This window comes from Micromys minutus (assembly GCF_963924665.1).
Source record: "Micromys minutus genome assembly, chromosome: 15".
Lineage (NCBI taxonomy): Eukaryota > Metazoa > Chordata > Mammalia > Rodentia > Muridae > Micromys > Micromys minutus.
The window spans coordinates 55,310,528-55,333,772 of NC_137984.1; the positions used below are offsets into that span (position 1 = coordinate 55,310,528).

At 39.4% G+C, this 23,245-nt stretch overlaps 1 protein-coding gene across 1 annotated transcript in view; it reads left to right on the top strand.

Moving 5' to 3' along the window:
• RNF13 (ring finger protein 13) overlaps positions 1–23,245 on the top strand; it is a 125,268-nt gene that overhangs the window by 53,559 nt on the left and 48,464 nt on the right. The window contains exon 5 of the mRNA XM_080929453.1: positions 19,576–19,663. Coding sequence (XP_080785579.1) covers positions 19,576–19,663 — 88 coding nt within the window. The remainder of the gene's footprint in view (positions 1–19,575; positions 19,664–23,245) is intronic.

The window sequence follows — 23,245 nt, forward strand, 5'->3', positions numbered from 1 at the left end:
GCACCCGTTCCCACAAGGTCCTTTAGGCAATTGGCCCCAAGCCTGGCACCCACATATTTCTTTCCACGGGTCTTGTGCTCTCTCACCTCCTGTGGGCAGCAGAGCTGGAACTGCGCACTCCAGCTGCCTCTCAGCCATTGCTTTCACACACCGTCCTTCACAGCCCAGTAAAGTAAACATGGCTGAACAATCAATAATTTTTCAAACAAATTTATATGTTAAATCCTCAATCCATATACATCCAAACAATAAATTCACTGCCACTCAATAAAGATATAAACTGCCCACCTAGATAAGATAAAACCGATCTAGTTCACCTTGATTTGAATCATCCTCCTCTGCCACCTCCATCTTGAATCTTCTGCTTTCCTTCTCCTCCACCTTTCCAAAACTCTGTTGCCGCCTCACTCTACTGTACAATTATGTATTGCCCTGACACCAACCTACACGTCCTAGTGTGTCCTTTGAATGCTACATTCAAAGGAGTTTTTGCTTTCTGGTCAGCATTGAATTTCTGACTTCCTTGAGCTCTGAAAATTGCTCTCTTTATGCTTTTTCCTGGTGAAATATGGGGACAGATTATTTATATGGGCTCATGGAGTGTTGGTTTAAGCATGTATATTTTATGTGCAGCTAAAGACATAAGGGAACGCCACGCAGATTTCTATGGTGGTTTCCTTGCACAGCATTCTGTGTACTGTGTAAATTATGTACTCTAATTTACAAATGTAAATTTAAGCCAACACAGCTTCTATGAATTCACATCTTTGTGTTCATAGCTCTATGCGCTATATTACTCTGCTGGACTGTGATCCAGCAGAAAGGCAGGGCAAATAAAAGTAATATTGCCTTATGTTAAAATAGCCATGATCTAGACTTAAGGCCTAAATGTGTGTGACCTTGGATAGGCCTTCTTTCCATTCCATGGGCATTTCCTGAGAGTTTTAAACTGTAAACTTTCTTTACAATAAAAACCTTTTACCTTCCTGAATTCCTGTCTAAAATCTTACTTGTATCAACTGTAAATTCTTCTGGTACCTCCCGGGGACCACTGTGATCTCATTTAGACCTCAGGCATCCTTTGAAGATAGAGACTTATAAAGCCACTAAAATGATTAGAAAACAAAACAAAACCCAAAACCCCACAATGAAATAAACGACTAAAACCCTCAGTGGAACTGCATCTACTTCCGAGGAGCGCCACGGTCCTTTTTGGTCTTACTTCCTTCTGATTTCCTCTTTTCCCTTAACTCCAACTCTCCTTTATACTGGCTGGTTCTATAATTTTTTTCTTTTATTTTTCTTTCTTTTTTTTTTTTGCATGGAGATGACCAATCCTGATTTGACTTGAGCCAGGGACAGTAAAGAAGAAATCCTCACACTGCTGAGGCCGACAGTGTGGGTCTTTGTCTACCTGTCTGAGGTAGACAGTTACCTAGTCATGCAGCTCTGTTTACATTCCCTACTTTCCAGGACACCCTTCTCCTCAAGTCAAGTAGCTCCTTCTGTTTGCACTTTAGTTTTGATGATGCATGTTAGTATGTGGTTGGCTTGTTGCTCTCTTTTCTGCAAGAAAAGCATCTCTTCTATATCTTTCTATGGTTAAACCAAAATTCCTCTATTGTAGACATGTGATTTAAGTTCCAGAAATGTACTGCATAGGTATTTCATGCTTTAACATTTTCTCCTTTGAAGTTTCTACTTTACCACAGTATTTTAACACATTTCTTCCAGGTGCAAGTTGTTTATATATTCACGATTTTTAAAAATATGGTTCTAATATTAATGTACCCAAGTCAGTTTTAGTTTCTCTTTCCAGCCTTGGTCAGACGCTAAATGCTGGTAGTGGTCCTGGCCTCATCCACTGCGCTGCTGAGCTTCCCCTACTGTTACTTTAAGATGCCGATCTGAGAGAAGCAGTCTATGAAGAGAAAAGGACTTTTCAGTCATCGTTTCCGAGGATGCTATCTGTGATTCCTTGGCTCTGCTGCTTCTGGGGGCATGTGGCAGAGCAGTGTGCTACTGAGCGTACGGAAGCAGAACGGGCCGGAGGGACAGACAGATAGCATTCTACAGTCCTCCCAAAGGCAGGCCCTGCTCGCCTAAAACATCCCGTTACGATCTTCCTCTTAAGTTCACACCACCTTTTAACAGTGCCAAGCTAAGGACTGAGAATTTAATATGTGTTTTTTGGGATATTCTAGATCCAAACCACAGCCCTAAACTTCTTTCTAACCTAACAAAAGGCTGTTCCGTATTAGCTCTGCCCAAGTGTGACAGCCTGTAGGACGTTCTGAGCCTCACTTCCTCACTGCCAGAGTGGTGAACTCTGGAGATAGTAGCACAGATGACAGCAAGGACAGGTCACGGTCACTTCTTTCTTCTTATAAGGCATAGTGTATTTTAGTGTTGCTCTGCTAACTGACTCGCACCGAAAAGATGAACTGTTGTTTTGTTTCTAGGATTTCTCTTGCAGCTTGTCTCATCGATATTATCATCAGAGTGTACTATCTACTGACACACTGCCTACTTACATAACAGGTTCTTCTTATTTCCTTGAAACTCTTTGTTAGATGCCACCTGGTCTACATAACACAGTTGCATCTAATTTGTTGACAAGATGTAAAATATTCAGTATATACACTGCAATTTAAACTAATAGCTCTGACCAGTCCTTTAAAAGGTAGACTGATGATATTGTTCATCAGGTTTGCATTTGTTACTTGTGATGGCTGTTTTGGATTTCAGTTTTTATTCACTTTGATTTTTATTCATGAATCTTTTTATTCTTTGCTTCCATTTGACACCATATGTTTGAGGCTGCATTTTGTGAATGTAAAACCATGCACATAATTACTAAATGATTTAGGTTTATTTCTGGCTCATGTGCTCTTAAAAATACCAGCTGCTGCTTACTTGAAAATGTAATTTAATTTGACTGACACTGAGATTTATGGTTTCTAAATGTGAATATATTTTCCTTGTTTGTTTTCAAAAGCATTTTGGTACATATTTTAATGTGTTGCTTAATTTCACTTCTTCATTTTGAAAATCAATAAAAAACATTATTTATGGGGCAGATTGTTTAACTTACAAAATCTCTCTCTCTCTCTCTCTCTCTCTCTCTCTCTCTCTCTCTCTCTCTCTCTCTGAGTTTACACTTATGCACACAGAATTTTATCCCATTTTATTGTTTTTATTTTAGAAGCTTTTGTTTATTTTTTTTTAGTAGAAACAGCTTTTGATAGTAAATAATTTTACATTTTATTTTTGAAAACAGTTGCATACTAGATATGTGAAATAAATATTTATCTTTAATTGCTTAATATGGCCTTAAAAACTTAGTGGCTACTTTGTTTGCATATACACCTACCATACTGTTGTTAATCTATTCACTCATTTTGATGTGTTACTATCCTGAGAGTGAAGGTTTGGAAATATTTGTTAAAAATATAAATTACAAGTTTTCCCTTTCCAGCCCTGGCTCCCAGAATGAGGACTCCAAGACTAATTATTTATTATTAAATGCCTAAGCATTGTCTCATACCCTGGTTAGCTTGTAACTTATTTAACCCATCCAAACTACTCTGTATCTACCACTTGGTTAGTTATCTCTCCTTCAGTCCTGCTCACTTCTTCCTTTGCTCCTCCTCAGCATCTTCCTCAGCACCTCCCTCAACATCCAGCTCTATTCTTGCTCTAATCTCTCCCCACGTTGCCTTTTATTCTAGATCCCAGAAGCCTTTCTTTCTGCCAGTGTCCCACCTCCCATTTCCTGCCTCAGTGCATTGGCAATGGGCTTTTTATTGGCAGATGATCCTTATAAGATGCTGTCTCTACAGAGATGGCGCAGCAGGTAATATTACTTGCTGTGTAAGCCTGGCAGCCGCGTTCAATCCCCTAATGCACGTGAAGGCGGAAGAGGACTCCCGAAAGCTGTCCTCTGACCTCGATCTGTGTACTGCGGACCCTGTGCGCTCTCGTGCTCCAGAAACAGTAACAACGAGCACGCTTCAGAAACAACTTCGGAGCGAGAAAACATCCATAAAACTCATGATACGTTGGCTTTTCTCACCAGAAAACATTATAGGTAGAGATCTTCTGAAGACATAAAGAGCCTTTGATAGACTGTTTTGTAATTGGGATGGTACATGTGTACAAAAGTTTAACACGTGGCATGGTTGTAAATTAATATAATATTAATACTAAAGTAAGTAGAGTGATGGAGTGCTTGAGGCAGGGAGCAGCTGGCCTGGGACGAGATGGTGTATAGAAAGACTTGAGTGCTCTTCAGGTAGTGTGGATGTTGAAGGCGTTCCGAAGCTGAGCCTGCTGGGAAAGAGTCAGAAGCAAGAGAACACTAGCCTCTTTGTTCAGGAAGACTCAGTCATCGGTAAGGACAGCAGTGCTTCTGACCCATCTTGCTCTCTATTGTTCCCATGGTGGCTTTGTCAGCTCTGTCACATCTTTGCTCCCAGAGAAGTTAGCTTTAAAATGTTTGACTCTTTCTATCAGCACGAATTGACTTTTGATATTGATTCAAGGTTTATTTCTCCTAAATTATGTCTGTGGTAAAAAGGTGCTTGCTTCTTGATTACTTGGCTAGCTTTTGGGGGAAGAATTAAATTGGTTATTGAAATGTCAGAAAAGCTAAGAGTAACAACAACAAAGTTATTGAAAAAAAGTTTTAAAAATTATTGTCGCGCGCCCCACTTCCCGCCGGCAGGAATAGGCGTGCAACAACAGGATTCTTCTGCGAACAACCTTTATTGTACAACACCCTGAGCAGGGGCTCTCCCCGTGGGAGAGAAATGCACTGCTTTTATATGCCCAGGAGACTTGTGTCGCTACCTGATTGGTGCGCCCTCCAGTAACTCATTAGCATGCCCTGAGAGCGGGCTATGATGTATGTGGCGCATGCGCTCTAAGTCTCTTGGCTGGGCAACAGCTGTTTGCCGAGTCCTCGGCGGGAAGCCGGCGCGATGTTTGGGTGCGACACAAACGGCTCTCTACAAATCATTACTATTGATGTCTGAAGAAAATGTCTTGTAATGGTCATAGAATGAATGAATGATAGCAGAATTCTTCTCTAGGCATCCATGAATGAGTGATAGCAGAATTCTTCTCTAGGCATCCATGAATGAGTGATAGCAGAATTCTTCTCTAGCTGTCCATGCTAGTAAAGGAGCAGCTTCTCTGAGGAGAGGCTCTCATACTTAGGTTTAGTTGGATAATAAAGTTAGATGTTAATAAAAATTCACTGTAAATGAAAATAATACATGTATAGTCTTACTTATTGGCCTTTTCTTTGCATGAGCACAGAACATGCTAGTTTTGTTAACCAGCATATCTTGTCATAATCCCGAATGTTAAAGTTCTTCATGTTAAGGGTCCTGTATCAGTGAACTATTTCTTTTAATTAGTTCTTCGGGAAATCTTTCTTGCCCAATGTTGCCACTTATATGTCCTTCTAATATAAGCAAATGCTTTACTTGCTTTATTCACTCAGTGACATTTGATTAGTGATCTACGCTGTGTCAGGCCATTTTGTAGGTGTTGGGGCAGGAATACAGACAAAATATTCCTGTCTTACCACTCATATCTCACAGACTCAATTAAAAAAATAAGATCATTAAAATTATTGGATTTATTTAGATTTCCATTGGTGGAATAGAATCGCAGGTAATGTAAAGAGAATTTTCTGTGCAAAGCTGATTCGTTATGAAAACATAGTCTCACTCTCTTTAGCTTGTTCGTCCGATTTAGAGAATAAATAAATAGACATTGCTTTTATTCCTGAGAACTCAATCCCAGGCTTTCCTTGACTCTTTGGAACTTGGTGTAGGTTTTATTTCTTACATTTCAGCAAGTTTCACTACTTGTAATTTTGCTAACCAAAATAAAACTAATATTAGATCTAGGAATACTTTTTGAAAAATTAATTAGCCTCCTTATAAAAAGCATCAATTATAAAGTGATATCTTTTATGAGTTTCTTGACATATTAGATATTTAATATATAAAAATGTTTGTAGTTTTAAAATATAATTTGTTTAAAAATAATCAGTTTTGAAAAATGTGTAAATTAATAAATATATTAATTATCATGCTTTCCTTACTTACTTAATAGCATGGTTGGACACTTTTCAAACCCTTCATACTGGAAACTCAACACACAACTAGCTACTTCCTCATGATCATCAGTTACTATTTTAGACTCTTTCAAAAACAACATAGCTCTCTTTATTAAGAGAGGAAATAAATTCTGCCTGCAGATCATTTCTAAGTTTTATAAAAGGAATTTTATATAACATTGTTGAGTTATTTGATCTAAGTTTGGTATACATTTATTATTATTATTATTATTATTATTATTATTATTATTATTATTATTATTATTATTATTATACATTACATCTGACCTCTCGCTTCACTCCTCATGTGGGTTATTTCTTTGTTTTTTTATATAGTGGATTGCAATTGCCTGATTTTTATATGTTGTTTTATCCCTGAGATAAAGCCTATTTGATCATGGCAAGTGATCTTTTTAATGTGTTCTTGGATTTGATTTGCAAGTATTTTTGCATCAATGTTCATAAGCGAAATTGGTTTGTAATCTCTTTCTTGAATCCTTGTGTAAGTTTAGGTATCAGAGTGACTGTGGCCACATAAGATTAATTTGGCAGTGTTTCTTGTGTTTCTGTTTTGTGGAATAATTTCAGGAGTATGGGCGTTAGCTTTTCTTTGAAAGTCTGGTAGAATTCTGAGCTAAAACTGTCTGGTGCTTAGCTTTCTGTTGTTGTTCTTAGGAGAACTTTAATGACTACTTCTATTTTCTTAAGGGCCATAGGTCTACTTAAGTTGTTTATCTGAACTTGGTTTAACTTGGTAAATGGTATTAAGCAAGAAAATGATCCTTAAAAAAAGAATTCCAATTTTTTGAGTACAAGTTTTTAAAATAGGACTTGATGATTCCTTGGCGTCTGTTATCATGTTCCTCTTTGCATTTCTTTTTTTTTTAAAATGGATATTTTATTTATTTACATTTCAAATGTTATCCTCTTTCCTGGTTTTGCCTCGGCAAACGCCCCATACCATCACCCCCTTACCCTGCTTCTAAGAGGGTGCTCTCTGACCCACCCATCCACCCACCCACTCCTACCTCGAGGCCCTAGCATATCTCTATACTGGGGCATCAAGGCCTTTACAGGACCAAGGGCCTCCCCTCCCATTGATGTCAGATAAGGCCCCTTCAACTCCTTCAGTTCTTCCCCTAACTTCTCCATTGGAATCCCTGTGGTCAGTGCGATGATAATTGACTTGGAGCATCCATATCTGTAGTGGCCAGGCTCTGGCAGAGCCTCTCAGAACACAGCTGTATCAGGCTCCTGTCAGCAAGCACTTCTTGGCATCAGCAATATTGTCTGGGTTTTGTGTCTGCATGTGGGATGGATCCCCAGGTAGGGCAGTCTCTGGATGACTTTCCCTTCAGCCTCTGCTCCACTCTTTTGCCCTGTATTTCTTTTAGACAGAAGCAATTTTTGGAGATGGGTATTTAGCTGCACCCCTCAACCGGAGGCCTTGCCTAACCTCTGGATATGGTCTTGACAGGTTCTCCTTCCACTTTGTGGAGTATTTAAACTAATGTAATCCCCGTGGGGTCCTAGGAGACTCTTGCTTTCCTGGCATCTGTAACTTTTGTGTTGCTACCCCTAGTTCCCCATCCCCCATTGCTACATACCTCTGTTCAATTTCCTGACCCTCTGTACATCTCCTCCATCTCCTCCTATAGCTGATTCTGCCTTTTTTTCCCTCCCCCTTCTCTCTTCCTCCCAAGTCCCTCCCACCCTCTACTTCCCTTGATTATTTTGCTCTCTCTTCAAAGTAGGACTGAAGCATCCACTCTTTGGTCTTCCTTTCTCTTGAGCTTCATGTGGTCCATGAGTTTTATTGTTGGTATTCCAATCTCTTTGTCTGATATCTACTTATCAGTGAGTATATACCGTGTGTTTTCTTTAGTGACTGAGTTATTTCACTCAGGATGATATTTTCTAGATCCATCCATTTGCCTGAGAATTTCATGAAATCATTGTTTTTCTTAACTGTATAGTATTCCATTTTGTAAACGTACCACATTTTCTGTATCCATTCCTCTGTTGAGGGATATCTTGGTTGTTTCCACTTTCTGGCTATTATAAATAAGGCTGTTATAAACATAGTGGTGCATGTGTTCTTATTACCTGTTGGATCATATTTTGGGTATGTGCCCAGGAGTGGTATAGCTGGGTTCTCAGGTAGTACTATGTCCAGTTTTCTGAGGAACTGCCAGACTGATTCTTCCAGTTTCCTATGTACCCCTGAGCTGACACTGTGCCACAGTTCTCCATACCCAAATTTCATCTGGAAAGAGCTGGTTTCCCAGGAGTGCTGGCACACAGGCTTACAGGAGGGATAATTCGCAGTCACAAACAGCAAAGCCAGCTAATACCAGAGATAACCAGATGTCGAGAGGCTAGTGCAAGAGCATAAGCAACAGAAGGCTACTTGTCATCATCAGAACCAAGTTCTCCCACCACAGTAAGCCATGGATACCCCAATACACCTGAAGACCAAGATTCTGACTTAAAAATCACATCTCATGATGATAGAGGATTTTAAGAAGGACATAAATACCCCCTTAAAGAAGAACAAGACAACACAGGTAAATAGGTAAAAGCCCTTAAAGAGGAAGCACAAAAATCCCTTAAAAATTACAGGAAAACACAACCAAATAGGAATTAAACAAAACCATCCAGGACCTAAAAATGGAAATAGAAACAATAAAAGAGACACTCACAAACATCACAAGAAGCCTACTGAACTCCAAATAGATTGGATCAGAAAAGAAATTCCTCCTGTCACATAATTGTCAAAGTACCAAATGCACAGAACAAAGAAAGAATATTAAAAGCAGTAAGGGAAAAAGATCAAGTAACATATAAAGGCAGACCTATCAGAATTACACCAGATTTTTCAATACTAACTAGGAAAGTTAGAATCCTGGACAGATATCATACAGATCCTAAGAGAACACAAATGGCAGCCCAGGCTATTATTATACCCAGCAAAACTCTCAATTACCATAGATGAAGAAACCAAAATATTTCATGACAAAAACAAATTTACACAATTATCATTCCAAAAATCCAGCCTTACAAAGGATAATAGATGGAAAACTCCAACACAAGGAGGGAAACTGCATCTTCGAAAAAGTAAGAACTTAATCTTCTTTCAACAAAACCAAAAGAAGAAAGGCACACAAACATAATTCCACTTCTAATAACAAAAACAGAAAACAACAGTCACTATTCCTTAATATCTCTTAACATCAATGGACTGAATTCCTTAGTAAGAATATATAGACTAACAGACTGGATATGTAAAGAGGACCCTTTTCATTTTGATTTTCTCAGTTTGGATTTTCTTTCTTTTTGTTTTAGTTGGTTTGGATAGGGTTTATCTGTCTTGTTAATTTTCTTCAAAAACCAACTTGGTTTCATTGATTTTTTTTTTTTTTTTGTATTCTCTTTTTTTTTTTTAATTTTATTTTAGCCCAGTGTCCCCTTATTTCCTGCCATCTACCCCTCTTGCATGTGCTTGCTTCATTTTATTCTAGAGCTTTCAGGTTTGCTGATAAGTTGCTAGTATGAGATCTCTCCAATTTCTTTATGAAGGCAGTTAATGTTATAAACTTTCCTCTTAGCATTGCTTTCATTGTGCTGTAAGTTTGGTATGTTGTGCCTTCATTTTCATTGAATTTTAAGAAGTCTTTCATTTATTTCTCCCTTAACTCAGTAGTCATTAGCAGAGAGTTGTTCAGTTTCGATGAGTATATAACCTTTCTTGTTTTTGTTGTTGTTGTCGTTTTGTTTTATTTTTTGTTGAAATTCAGCTTTGATCCATGGTGATCTGATAGGATGAGGGTCCTATTTCAATTTCCTTGGGTCTGTTGAAACTTGCTTTGTTTTCAAGTATGTGGCCCATTTAGAAAATGTTCTGTGAGGTACTGAGAAGAATGCATTTTTTTTTTTTTTTTTTTTGTGTTTGTGTGAATGTTCTGTTGGTATCTGTTAGGTCCATTTTAGTTTAGTTTTTGTTTGGATGATCTGTCCATTTGTGAAAGTGGGCTATTGAAATTGTCCACAATCAGTGTGTGAATGTCAGCATATGACTTAAACTTTAGTAGTATTTCCTTTGTAAACATGGGTGTTCTTGCAATTGGGGCAATGTTAAGAACTAAAAGATCTCCTTGGTGGATTTTTCCTTTAAGTATGAAGTGTCCTTCTTTTTCTCTTGATTAATTTTGGTTTGATGTCTGTTTTGTTAGATAGAGTGGCTATCCCAACTTGTTTCTTCATTTGTTTTGCTTGGGAAATCTTTTCCTATTCTTTACTCTGAGGTAATATTTACCTTTGAAGCTGAGATGTGTTTCTTTTTTTTTTTTTTTCTTTTTTTTCTTTTTTTATGCAGCAGAGGATGGTTTCTGTTTTTGTTTCCATTTTGTTAGCCTGTGTCTTTTTTATTGGTGGGGGGCAGGTGCAGCGGAACTTTATTGATGATATTCAAGAGAGTAGGGAGGGCTCCTTAGGCCCCTTTTTTTATGGGGATCTGGGATGGAAATTGTGAGGGAGATGCTTAGTGTTGGGGGCCAAGTTGGGATGGGACTCCTTAGCAACTGAGGGCCTCTCTCTTGCTCTCAGTGTCCTTGCTGGGGGTGGGTGGTCCAGGGTTTCTTACTCTTTAGATGCTATGTAGGCCCTGAGGTCTACCACCCTGTTTCTGTAGTCACATTCATTGTTATACCAGGAAATGAGCTTCACACAGTTGTCATTGAGAGCAATGCCAGCTCCAGCATCAAAGGAGGAAATGTGGGAGTTGCTGTTGAAGTTGCAGGAGACAACCTGGTCCTCAGTGTAGCCCAAGATGCCCTTTAGTGGGCCCTCAGCTGCCTGCTTCACTACCTTCATGATGTTATCATACTTGGCAGGTTTCTTCAGGAGGCATGCCAGATCCATAATGGATACATTGGGGTTAAAAACACAGAAGACCATGCCAGTGAGTTTCCCATTCAGCTCTGGGATAACCTTGTCCACAGCCTTGGCAGCATCAGTGGATGCAGGGATGATGTTCTGGGCTGCCCCACGGGCGCCACAGCACAGCTTTTCAGAGGGGCCATCCATAGTCTTCTGAGTGATAGTGATGGCATGAACTGTGGTCATTTGCCCTTCCACGATGCCACAATTGTCATGACCTTAGCTGGGGGGGGGGGGGCTAAGCAGTTGGTGGTGCAAGATGCATTGCTTACAATCTTGAGGGATTTGTATTTCTCATGGTTCACACCCATCACAAACATGGGGGCATCGGACAAAGGGGCCGAGATGATGACCCTTTGACCCCACCCTTCAAGTGGGTCCCGGCCTTCTCCATGGTGGTGAAGATGCCAGTAGACTCCACAACATACTCAGTGCCAGCATCACCCCATTTGATGTTAATGGGATTTAGCTCCTAGAAGAAGCTGATGGACTTCCCATTGATGACAAGCTTCCCATTCTCAGCCTTAACTGTACCATTGAATTTTCCATGGGTAGAGTCAAACTGGAACATGTAGACCATGTAGTTGAGGTCAATGAAAAGGTCATTGATGGAAACAATCTCCACTTTGCAAGATCCTGAGCAGAAGGCAACCCTGGTAACCAGGCGCCCAATATGACCAAATCTGTTCATACTGACCTTCACGCCCTTGTCCAAGGGACAAGGCTAGCACTGTATGAGAAGATGCGGCTGTCTGTAGAATGAGAAGGAACAGAGAGCTGCCTGTGTCTTTTATTAGAAAATCGGGTCCATTGATTTTGAGAAATATGACCAATTCTTGTTAATTCCTGTTATTTTGTTGTTGCTGGTTCTGTGTGTCTGTTTTGTCTGTCTGTCTATCTGTGTGCTTCTCTTCTTTGGGTTTTGCTAGTGTTTGATCATTTATTTCCTGTATTGTTTGTAGTTAAACTCCTTAGATTGGAGTCCTCCTGATGATGTATTTTGTGGATTTGTGGATAGATATTGTTTTAATTTGACTTTATTATCGGATATATCTTGTTTTCCCCATCTATGGTGTTATAAGTTTTTCTGGGCATAGTAGTCTGAGCTGGATTCTGTGGTCTCTTAGAGACCACAAAACATTTTCTTCTAGGCCCTTCTTGGTTTCAGAGTCTCCATTGAGAAGTCAGGTTTAATTCTAATAGGTCTATCATTATGTTTTACTTGCTCTTTCCCCCTTGCATCTTTTGACATTCTTTCTTCTGTTTGTTTACTGTTTTGATTCTTTTTTTTTCTTTTTTTTGGCATTTGTTTTTCTTAAACTTCATATAGTCTGTGAGTTGTTTCTGCAGTGTTCAGAGCTTTCTGGGGTTAGTATCCAATTATCAGTGACTGCATATTATGTCTGTTCTTTTGTGACTGGGTTATCTCACTCAGGATGATATTCTCTGGATGCATCCATTTTCTTAGGAATTTCATAAAGTTATTGTTTCTGATAGCTGAGTAGTATTCCATTGTGTAAATGTACCACAATTTTTGTATCTATTCATCTACTGAAGGATATCTGGGTTCTTTCCAGCTTCAGGCTATTATAAATAGGGCTGCAATGAACATTGTGTACATGTGTCTTTATTGTATGTTGGAGCGTCTCTGGGGTATATGCCCATAAATGGAATAACTGGGTCTTTAGGTAGTACTATGTCCAAATTTCTGAGGAATTGCCAGACTGATTTCCAGAGTGGTTGTATCAGTTTACAACCCCACCAACAGTGGAGAAGTGTTCCTCTTTCTCTCCATCCTCACCAGAATCTGCTGTCATCTGAATTTTTGACTTTACCCATTCTGGTTGGTGTGAGGTAGAATATCAGGATTGTTTTGATTTGCATTTCCCTGATGGCTAATGATGTCGAGCACTTCCTTAGATGCTTCTCGGCCATTCGATATTCCTCAATTGAGAACTTTTTGTTTAGCTCTGTACCCCATTTTTTAATAGGATTGTTTGATTCTCCGGTGTCTAACTTCTTGAGTTCTTTGTATACCTTGGATATTAGGCCTCTATCAGATGTGGGGTTGGTAAAGATCTTTTCCCAATCTGTTGGCTGCCTTTTTGTTTTCTTGACTGTGTTCTTAGCCTTACAGAAACTTTGCAATCTCATTAAGTCCCAATTGTCAGTATTTGACCTTAGAACACAGCCATTGGCGTTTTGTTCAGGAAATTTTCTCCTGTGCCTATATGTTCTAAGGTTTTCCTTACTTTCTCTTCTAATAGCTTCAGTGTACCTGGTTTAATGTGGAGATGTTTGATCCACTTGCACTTGAGCTTTGTACAAGAGGAAAGGAAGGGTCTATTTTCATTCTTCTGCATGCTGAGCACCAGTTGAACCAACACCATTTGTTGAAGAGGTTGTCCTTTTTCCATTGAATGTTTACAGCTCCTTTGTCAAGAATCAAGTGACCATATATGTGAGGGCTCATTTCTGGATCTTCTACTCTATTCCATTGATCCACGTGCCTATTTCTGTACCAGTATCATGCAGTTTTCAGCACAATTGCCTTGTAATATAGTTTGAGGTCAGGGATGGTGATTCCCGCAGATGTTTTCTTGTTGTTGAGGATGGATTTCACTATTCTAGGTCTTTTGCTATTCCAGATGAAATTGCACATTGCTCTTTCCAACTCAATGAAGAATTGGGTTGAAATTTTGATGGAGATTGCATTGAATCTGTAGATTGCTTTTGAAAAGATGGCCATTTTTACAATGTTGATCCTTCCAATCCATGAGCATGGGAGATCTTTCCATCTTCTGAGATCATCCTCGATTTCCTTCTTCAGAGTTTTGAAGTTCTTGTCATATAGGTCCTTCACTTGCTTAGTTAGAGTCACACCAAGGCATTTCATATTGTTTGTGACTATTGTGAAGAGTATCTTTTCCCTAATTTCTTTTTCCGCATGTTTGTCCTTTGAGCAGAGGAAGTCTACTAATTTGTTTGAGTTAGTTTTATATCTAGCCACTTTGCTGAACTTGTTTATCAGCTATAGAAGTTCTCTGGTGGAATTTTTGGGGTGACTTACATACACTAATATGTCATCTGCAAACAGTGATGTTTTTACTTCTTCCTTTCCAATTTGTATCCTTTTGACTTCCTTTTGTTGTTTATTGTTCTGGCCAGGACTTCCAGTACTATGTTCAATAGGTAGGGGAAGAGTGGACAACCTTGTCGAGTCCCTGATTTTAGTGAGATATCTTCAAGTTTCTCACTGTTATGTTTGATCTTGGCTATTGGTTTGCTGTATATTGCTTTTATTATGTTTAGGTATGGGCCTTGGATTCCTGTTCTTTCCAAGACTTTTAACATGAGGGAGTGTTGAATTTTGTCAAATGCTTTTTCTGCATCTGGTGAGATGACCTTGTGGTTTTTTTTTTTTTTTTTCTTTGAGTTTGTTTATATTGTGGATTACGTTGATGGATTTCTGTATATTAAAACATCCCTGAATCCCAGGAACGAAGCCTACTTGATCATGGTGAATGATTGTTTTGATGCGTTCTTGGATTCGGTTTGCAAGGATTTGTTGTGTATTTTTGCATCAATGTTCATAAGTGAGATTGGTCTGAAGTTCTCTTTCCTTGTAGGGTCTTTGTGTGGTTTAGAAATGAGGGTTATTGTGGCCTCGAAAAATGTTTTAGGTAGTGTTCCTTCTGACTTTATTTTTGTGGAATAGTTTGTAGAGTATTGGTATTAGGTCGTCAATAAATGTTTGATAAAACTCTGCACTGAACCCATCTGGACCTGGGCTTTTTTTGGTTGGGAGGCTTTTGATGACTGCTTCTATTTCTTTAGGTGTTATGGGATCATTTAGATGGTTTATCTGGTCCTGGTTTAACTTTAGTATCTCGTATCTGTCTAGGAATTCATCCATTTCCTCCATATTTTCCAGCTTTTTTTATTATAGGCTTTTGTAATAGGATCTGATGATTTTTTGAATTTCTTTAGTTTCAGTTGTTATGTCTCCACTTTCATTTCTGATTTTGTTAATTAGGGTACTCTTTCTTTGCCATTTAGTTAGTCTGGCTAAGGGTTTATCAATCTTGTTAACTTTCTCAAAGAACCAGTTCTTGGTTTTATTGATTCTTTGAATGGTTCTTTTTGTTTATATTTGGTCAATTTTGCTCTGAGTTTGATTATTTCTTTCCGTCTGCTCTTCTAGGGTGTATCTGCTGCCTTTCGTTCTAGAGCTTTCAACTGTGTTGTCAAGTTGCTAGTGTATGCTCTCTCCAGTGTCTTTTTGACGCACTCAAAACTATGAGTTTTTCTCTCAGTACTGCTTTAATTGCATCCCATAGGTTTGGGTATATTGTGTTTTTATTTTTATTAAATTCTAGAAAATTCTTAATTTCTTTTTTTATTTCTTCTTTGACCATGCTATCATTTAATAGAGCATTGTTTAGTTTCCATGTGTATATGGGCTTTTTGTTGTCTTTGTTATTATTAAAGACCAGCCTTAGACCATGGTGACCTGATAGGATGCATGGGAGTATTTCAATCTTCTTATATCTATTGAGGCTTGTTTTGTGACCAATCATATGGCCAATTTTCGAGAAGGTGCTCTGAGGTGCTGAGAAGACCGTTTATTCTTTTGTTTTAGGATGAAATGTTCTGTAGATATCTATTAATTCCATTTGGTTCATAACTTCTGCTAGTTTCACTGTGTCCTTGTTCACTTTCTGTTTCCATGATCTGTCCATTGATGAGAGTGGGATTTTGAGGTCTCCCACTATTATTGTGTGGGGCGCCCTGTATTTTTTGAGCTTTAGTTGCGTTTCTTTCATGAATATGGGTGCTCTTGTTTTTGAGCATATATGTTAGGGATTGAGAGTTTTTCCTGACAAATTTTCTCTGTAATTATTAAAAATTGTCATTCCTTATCTTTTTTGATAACTTTTTGTTGAAAATCTACTTTAATCGATATTAGAATGGCCACTTCATCTTGCTTCTTGGGGCTGTGTGCTTGGAAGTTTTTTTCCCAACCTTTGACTCTGAGATGAGTTTCCTGCATGCAGCAAAATGTTGGATTCTGTTTATGTATTCAGTCCGATAGCCTATATCTTTTTATTGGGGTATTGAGTCCATTTATGTTAACAGATATTAAGGAATAGTGGTTGCTGTTTCTTACTATTTTTGCTTTTAGAGGTAGAATTGTGCCTGTGTGTCTTTCTTCTTTTGATTTTCTTCCTTAGGTACTTTTTTGTTTTCACTAGGAAGTAGTTTCCTGCCATGTATTGGGTTTTCCACCTATAATTCGTTGTAGTGCTGGGTTTGTGGTCAGATATTGTGTAAGTTTAGTTTTGCCCTGGAATATCTTGGTCTCTCCATCTATGGTGACTGAGAGTTTTTCTGGGTATAGCAGCTTGCCTGACACGTGTGTTCTCTTAGGGTCTGCATGATATCTGTCCAGGATCTTCTAGTTTTCATTGTCTCTGTTGAGAAATCGGGTGTGATTCTGATTGGTCTGCCTTTATAGGTTACATGACCTTTTCCCCTTACTGTTTTTAGTATTCTTTCTTAGCTCTGGGCACTTGGCGTTTTGACTATTATGTGTCGGGAAGAATTTCTTTTCTGGTCCAATCTATATGGAGTTCTGTAGGCTTCTTTTATGCTCATGGTCATATCATTCTTAAGGGTAGGGAAGTTTTCTTCTAAGATTTTTTTCATGTTGTCTTTGGCCTCTTAGATTCTCTCTCCCATCTCTTGGAGTCTGTTGAAGAGGCTTGCATATGTGACTACTGATTTCTTTTTTTAGGTTTTCTACCTTCAGGGTTTTGTCTCTTTTAGTGTTTTCTTTATTGTTTCCATTTCCCTTTAAAATTTTTTCTTCAATTCCTTTATCTCTTTGGTTCTGTTTTCCTCTAGTTCTTTGATTTCTTTGAGTGTTTTTTGTGTTTCCTCTTTAAAAGCTTCTATTTCTTTATGCTTTTCTTCCTGTTCTTGTTTAAGGATTTCTATCATCATCTTGAGGTATGATTTCTGGTCTGATTTTTCTTTTTCTGGAGTGTTTGGCATTCCACTGTTTGCTGTCATGGGAGAACTGGGTTCTGGTGTTGCCAGGTTGTGTTGGTTTCCATTGACTAAGTTCTCTCGCTTTCCTCTTCCCATTTTGTTGTCTATGATTCTATGTGCTTTTGTTGTCAGTGATTGGTTTCCCAATCACTGTTTCTGGTGGCAGATAGCCTGAGCACCTGTTCTGCACCCCAGGGCCCTCCGGGAGGAAACTGAGTCTCTATGGCAGATTTCCTTCTCTCCTGAACCAATGAACGGGGCGCTTTCCATGTGCTAGGCCCAGACCTCTCTGTGCCCTGGGTACTCTCATTACAGTCTCACCAGGCCTGTGTTCCTGGATCTCAGCTTTTCCCGGTGGCCTACTGTTTTGATTCTTATGTGGCAAGGAGTCTTTCTTTTCTTGTCTTGTCTAATTGGTGTTCTGTAAGCCTTTTTTATCTTTATGAATCTCCTTCTTTAGGTTAGGTATACTTTATATGATTTAGTTGAAAATATTTTTTTTGGGCCTTTTTGCTAAAATTTCTTTCCTTCTTTGATTCCTATTAATCTTATGTTTTCTCTTATCATAGCTAGTGTTTCTGATTATTTTGATGTTTTGTGTCAGGAATGTTTTAGATTTAATAGTTGACTGATGTATTCATTTCTTTGATTGTATCCTTGGTGCCTAAGTCTCTTATTTCTTATATCCAGTTGGTTCTGCACCTGCAGTTCCTCTTTGCGGACGTAGATCTTCCATTTCCGGATTTCCTCAGTCTGTGCTTTCCTTATTGTTTCTATTTCCATATTCAGGTTTGAACAGTTTTTTTAAATTCCTTTTGCCTTGTTTGGTCTTTTGGGGTGGGAATTTATGGGATTTATTAATTTCCCACATTTTTGTTTATTTTTAACTAGATTTCTTTAAGGAAGTTATTAATTTCCTCTTTAAGGATCCCTGTGATTTCCATAAAGTTGCTTTTCATGTCTTTTTCTTGTTTCATCTGTGTTAATATATTTCCCTGGTTGGTGTTGATTATATTCTTATTCTGGTGTCTAGACATCTTGGTTTGGGGCAATTATAGGTCTAGGTGCTAGACATTTCTTTGTGTCTTTGTTGGATGGCTGATTTGTTTTTTGTTTATTTTCTCCTGTCTTCGGTTCTGTTTCCTCTTTGGTCTTCTAGCTGGGGTGGCGTTTACTTAAGTAGAGCGTCTTCACCCATGTTGGGGACTGGACTTCTGGGAAGCCTCTGAGTTGGAGGCTGGAGTTCTGATGTCACCAGCTGAGTTCTTCCACTGGAGCTGTGAGGCAGGGTAAGAGGTGGAGGAGCAGATTGTGAGCTGGAGGTGGGCTGTGCAGGCACTGAGAATGTGGGTGCAGGTGTGAGTAAGCAGCCTGCTTGGACTTCAGTATCGACTGGAGGGGTACGGGGCTCTGTTGTTGTTGGCCTGGATTCTGGTCGCTGGTTTGGCTCTGGTAGAGCAGTGGACGTCCTCTGGAATCATGGACTGGAGTATGGTGATGAGAAAGAGATAGCATTTGGTGCACTGGGAGGGCACTGCAGGGGTGTTGGGGGTCTGTGGGTGCGGCTTGTCTGGAGTTTTGCTGTGGCCTCTGGTGTAACAGGGGACTTACACTAGAGGTGTAGGCTACAATCCTAAGTTGCTTTTATATGCCATATTTGTATGTGTGAAATACAGTTCTAAGCATTTAAAAATATTATTTCTGCGAACATTTAGGAAACTGAGGATTGAAAAAGAAAGAGCTGTGTAGACCAGATTGCTTAGGAAAGTAGTCCCTGTTTCCCATCTGTGTCGACTGAACTCATGTACCCATGTAATTTAAGTAATGGGCAGTGTAGCAGCCTTCCTGAGATCCCTTCCCTGGGGAAGGGGAATCGCCAGGGCAAGGTGGCTACCTCTGTTAGTCAGATTTGTGAGCTCTGGGTTTAAACAGACATCTTACTTCAATCATCAAGGAAGACAACTAACATCATCCTCTGCTCTCCAGATGTAATCACATACAGATACCTTCCATCCCCCTCTCCTTCCCCCTCCCTCGTGTGCGTGTGCGTGTGCGTAAGTGAAATGTGCATATACAGGTATTCACAGAGAAAGTAATTCATCTGAGTTTATACCATTAGAAGTATTAAGAAGGATTTGAAAGCCTGGGGTCTAGTGATTACTTAGCCTGATCATGGCAAGGTTCTGTTTTAGAAATAGATTCCTTATTCTTTAGAGTCCTTTTAATACTTGTGCCACATCTCTGCCCTTTATTTGCTTTGAATTCTCTTAAGGCCCTGAATGAAATAAGATGGCATCTAAAGAACTCCTCAGTGTTCTCCTTTAGACATCCAGGTCCTTCAAGCACATCTGCGCTTCATTCCTACAGATGCACACAACAGGCTTCTAGGCAAGTAGGGTAGGCCTGCTGTGACCCCGTTCCTCATCATGTGACTGTCTTCTCCTCTGCAGGTTCTAAATGCACAGAGAGCAGGGTACAAAGCAGCCATAGTTCACAATGTTGACTCTGATGACCTGATTAGCATGGGATCCAACGACAGTAAGTACAGGTATCACTTCCCTTGTCTCCTGATTGACAGATCATTTGAAATGAAAGCTAACAGAGTTTCCTCATTCATCTTCTGTTTTATAGTGACATTTCTTTGTTAGTCCTCTTGTGGTAATTTTAATTCCCAACCGAGGTAGAATTGACTTGTCTTTTTTCTGAACAGTTAAGGTTTTTTGTCGTTTTAGTTCTTGTTTGTTTGTTTTAGCTTATGTGCTTATTTATTAATTTGTAAATATTTTCTTTAAAAAAAGAAGCCAAAATCTATGAATAGTGATGTAGTTACTTGTTAAGAATGCCATGGAATGACACTAAGATGGTTTAGTGAGCAAACCCATTGTTGTCATGACTAATGACCTAAGTTTAGTCTCCTTTAACCACGCAGTAAAAGGAAGATAATCCATTCCTGAAAGTTGTCCTCTGCCCACCACATGCAGGCAGATGACAGACAGAAATTCTTAATAAATGAAAATGTAGTAAAAAGGGATGCTGTAAATAATAACAAATAATAAATTTATTTTGCAATTTATTTAGATATATACATTAAAGTTGAAGATGTATAAGTGCTTTTGACTGGAGAGTCATCTCTCTAGCCCCTTCACCTTTTGAGGGTAGGGTGGGTTCCACTGAACCTAGGATGTACCGATTATGGAGATTGCTGCCGAGAAAGCCTTAGGGATCCTGTTGTCTGTCTTCCACTGCAGGAATTTCAGGGATTTCCATAAGAGCTTTGGACACCCAGATTCAGATCCTTATAAACAGAGCAAACACATTATCCATTGAACCATTTCTCTGGTTCCTGGGTGGGTGGGTGGATGAATGGATGGATGGATTATTTTTTTTTTTTTTTGCTTGCTTGCTTGCTTGCCTCTTCCTTCCTTCCTTTCTTCCTTCCTTCCTTCCTTCCTTCCTTCCTTCCTTCCTTCCTTCCTTCCTTCCCTCCCTCCCTCCCTACTTTCTTTCCTTTTTTTTCGTTTGTTGGTTGTTGTTGTTTTTTTTTTTTTTCTTTTTTCTTTTTGTTTTGTTTTTGAGACAGGGTTTCTTTATGTGTTCCTGGCTGTTTTGGAACTCATTGTGAAGACGGGTAGGCCTGGAACTCACAGAATTCTGCCTGCCTTTGCCCCTGCCTCCACAAGAATTGCAATTAAAAGCCTATGCCACTGTGCCCAGCCTCACATATGCTTTCTTATATCACTTGGCCTTTTATATCACATGGACACACTCATGATTTTTATTTGAAATAAGAATATTTTCTTATTTCAAATATTAGTTTAAATGGGGAAAATGAGCCAACTTTAATGAGCTTTTTCTCGATGATTTTACTTGGTATTGTTTTGAGATGTGCAGAGATCTGCACTGCCCTGTCCTTTTCTTCAGTGCCATGATTCAGTGGTTTATTTATTTTTATTTTTTTAAAGCTGAATTCTTCATTCAATTTAGCATTTACAACTCAAGGTTATTGTCTTAGTCAGGGTTTCTATTCCTGCACAAACATCATGACCAAGAAGCAAGTTGGGGAGGAAAGGGTTTATTCAGCTTACACTTCCACATTGCTGTTCATCATCAGAGGAAGTCAGGACTGGAACTCAAGCAGGTCAGGAAGCAGGAGCTCATGCAGGGGCCATGGATGTTGCTTACTGACTTGTTACCCCTGGCTTGCACAGCTTGCTCTCTCTCTCTCTCTCTGTCTCTCTCTCTCTCTCTGTCTCTCTCTCTCTCTCTCTCTCTCTCTCTCTCTCTCTCCCTCCCTCCCTCCGTTTCTCCCTCCCTCCCCCCTCTCTCTCTGAATTGGATACTCTGTATTCAAACCACAGATGTATCCCCCTTCCCCCAGTCCCATCCCTCCTCCTCCCAATGCCTCCATGAAGGTGCTCCCTCTCCCAACCACCCTCTCCCACCTCAGTGTCCCAGCATTCCACTCCCCTGGGGGAATGAGCCTTCACTGGACCAAAGGCCTCTCCTCTCACTGATGCCAGAGAATGCTGTCTTCTGCTACATATGCATCTGGAGCCATGGGTCTCTCCATGCGAACTCACTGGTTAGTGTTTTAGTCCCAGAGAGCTGTGGTGGGTTTGGTTAGTTAATGATTTGTTCTTCCCATGAAGTTGCAAACCATTTTAGCTCCTTCAGTCCTTTCTCTGGCTCCTTCATTGGGGTCTCCATATTCAGTCAAATGGTTAGCTGAAAGCATCCTCCTCTGTATCAGTATGGCTCTGGAAGAACCTCTGATGAGGCATCCATATTAGGTCCCTGCCAGTAAGCACTACTTGGCATCAGCGATAGTGCTTGGGTTTGGTGGCTGCATATGGGATGGATCCCCAGGTGAGGCAGCCTCTGAATGATATTTTCTCCAATCTCTATTTGTTCCTTTATTTCTTTCCATTAGTGTTTTGTTCTCCCCTCTAAGAAGGACTGAGGAATCCACCTTCTGGCCTTTCTTCTCTTCGAGCTTCATAAGTTCTATGAATTTTTTGGACATTTCCAAGCTTTTTGGGCCAATATACACTTATTAGTGAGTACATACCATAAATGTTCTTTTGTGACTGACCTCACTCAGGATGATAGCTTCAAGTTCCAAACATTTGCTTAAGAATTTTATGAAGTCATTGTTTTTAATAGCTGAGTAGTACTCCATTGTGTAAATGTACCACAATTTCTGTATCCATTCATCTACTGAAGGACATCTGTGTTCTTTCCAGCTTCTGGCTATTATAAATAAGACTGCTATGAACATGGTGGAACATGTGTCCTTGATAGACATTGGAGCTTCATTTGGGTATATGCCCAGGAGTGGTATAGCTGGGTCCTCAGGTCCAATTTTCTGAGGAACCACCAGACTAATTTCCAGAGTGCTTATACCAGCTTACAATCCTTCCAACAGTGGAGGAGTGTTCCTCAGTCTTCACATCCTTGCCAGCATCTGCTGTCACCTGAATTTTTGATCTTAGCCATTCTGATTGATGTGAGGTGTAATCTCAGGGTATTTTTGATTTGCATTTTCTTGATGACTAGGAATGCTGAGCATTCTTTTAGGTGCTTCTCAGCCATTAGATATTCCTCAGTTGAGAATTCTTTGTTTAGCCCTTTACCCCATTTTTAATGGGATTATTTGATTCTCTAGCATCTAACTTTTTGAGTTCTTTGTATATATTAAATACCAACCCTCTAATAGATGTGGGATTGGTGAAGATCTTTTTTCCAATCTATTGGTTTTTGTTTTGTCCTTTTGACCATGTCCTTTTACTTACAGAAGGTTTGCAATTTTATTAGGTCCCATTTGTTGATTCTTGATCTTAAAGCATAAGCCATTGGTGTTCTTTGAGGAAAATTTCCCCTGTGCCTATGTGTTCTAAGCTCTTTGTCACTTTCTCTTCTATTAGTTGCAGTGTACCTGGTTTTATGTGGAGGTCTCTGATCCACTTGGAATTGAGCTTTGTACAAGGAGATAAGAAAGGATCAATTTTTATTCTGCATGGTGACTTCCAGTTGAACCAGCATCATTTGTTGAAGAGGCTGTCCTTTTTCTTTTGTATGTTTTTAGCTACTTTGTCAAAGATCAAGTGACAGTAAGTGTGT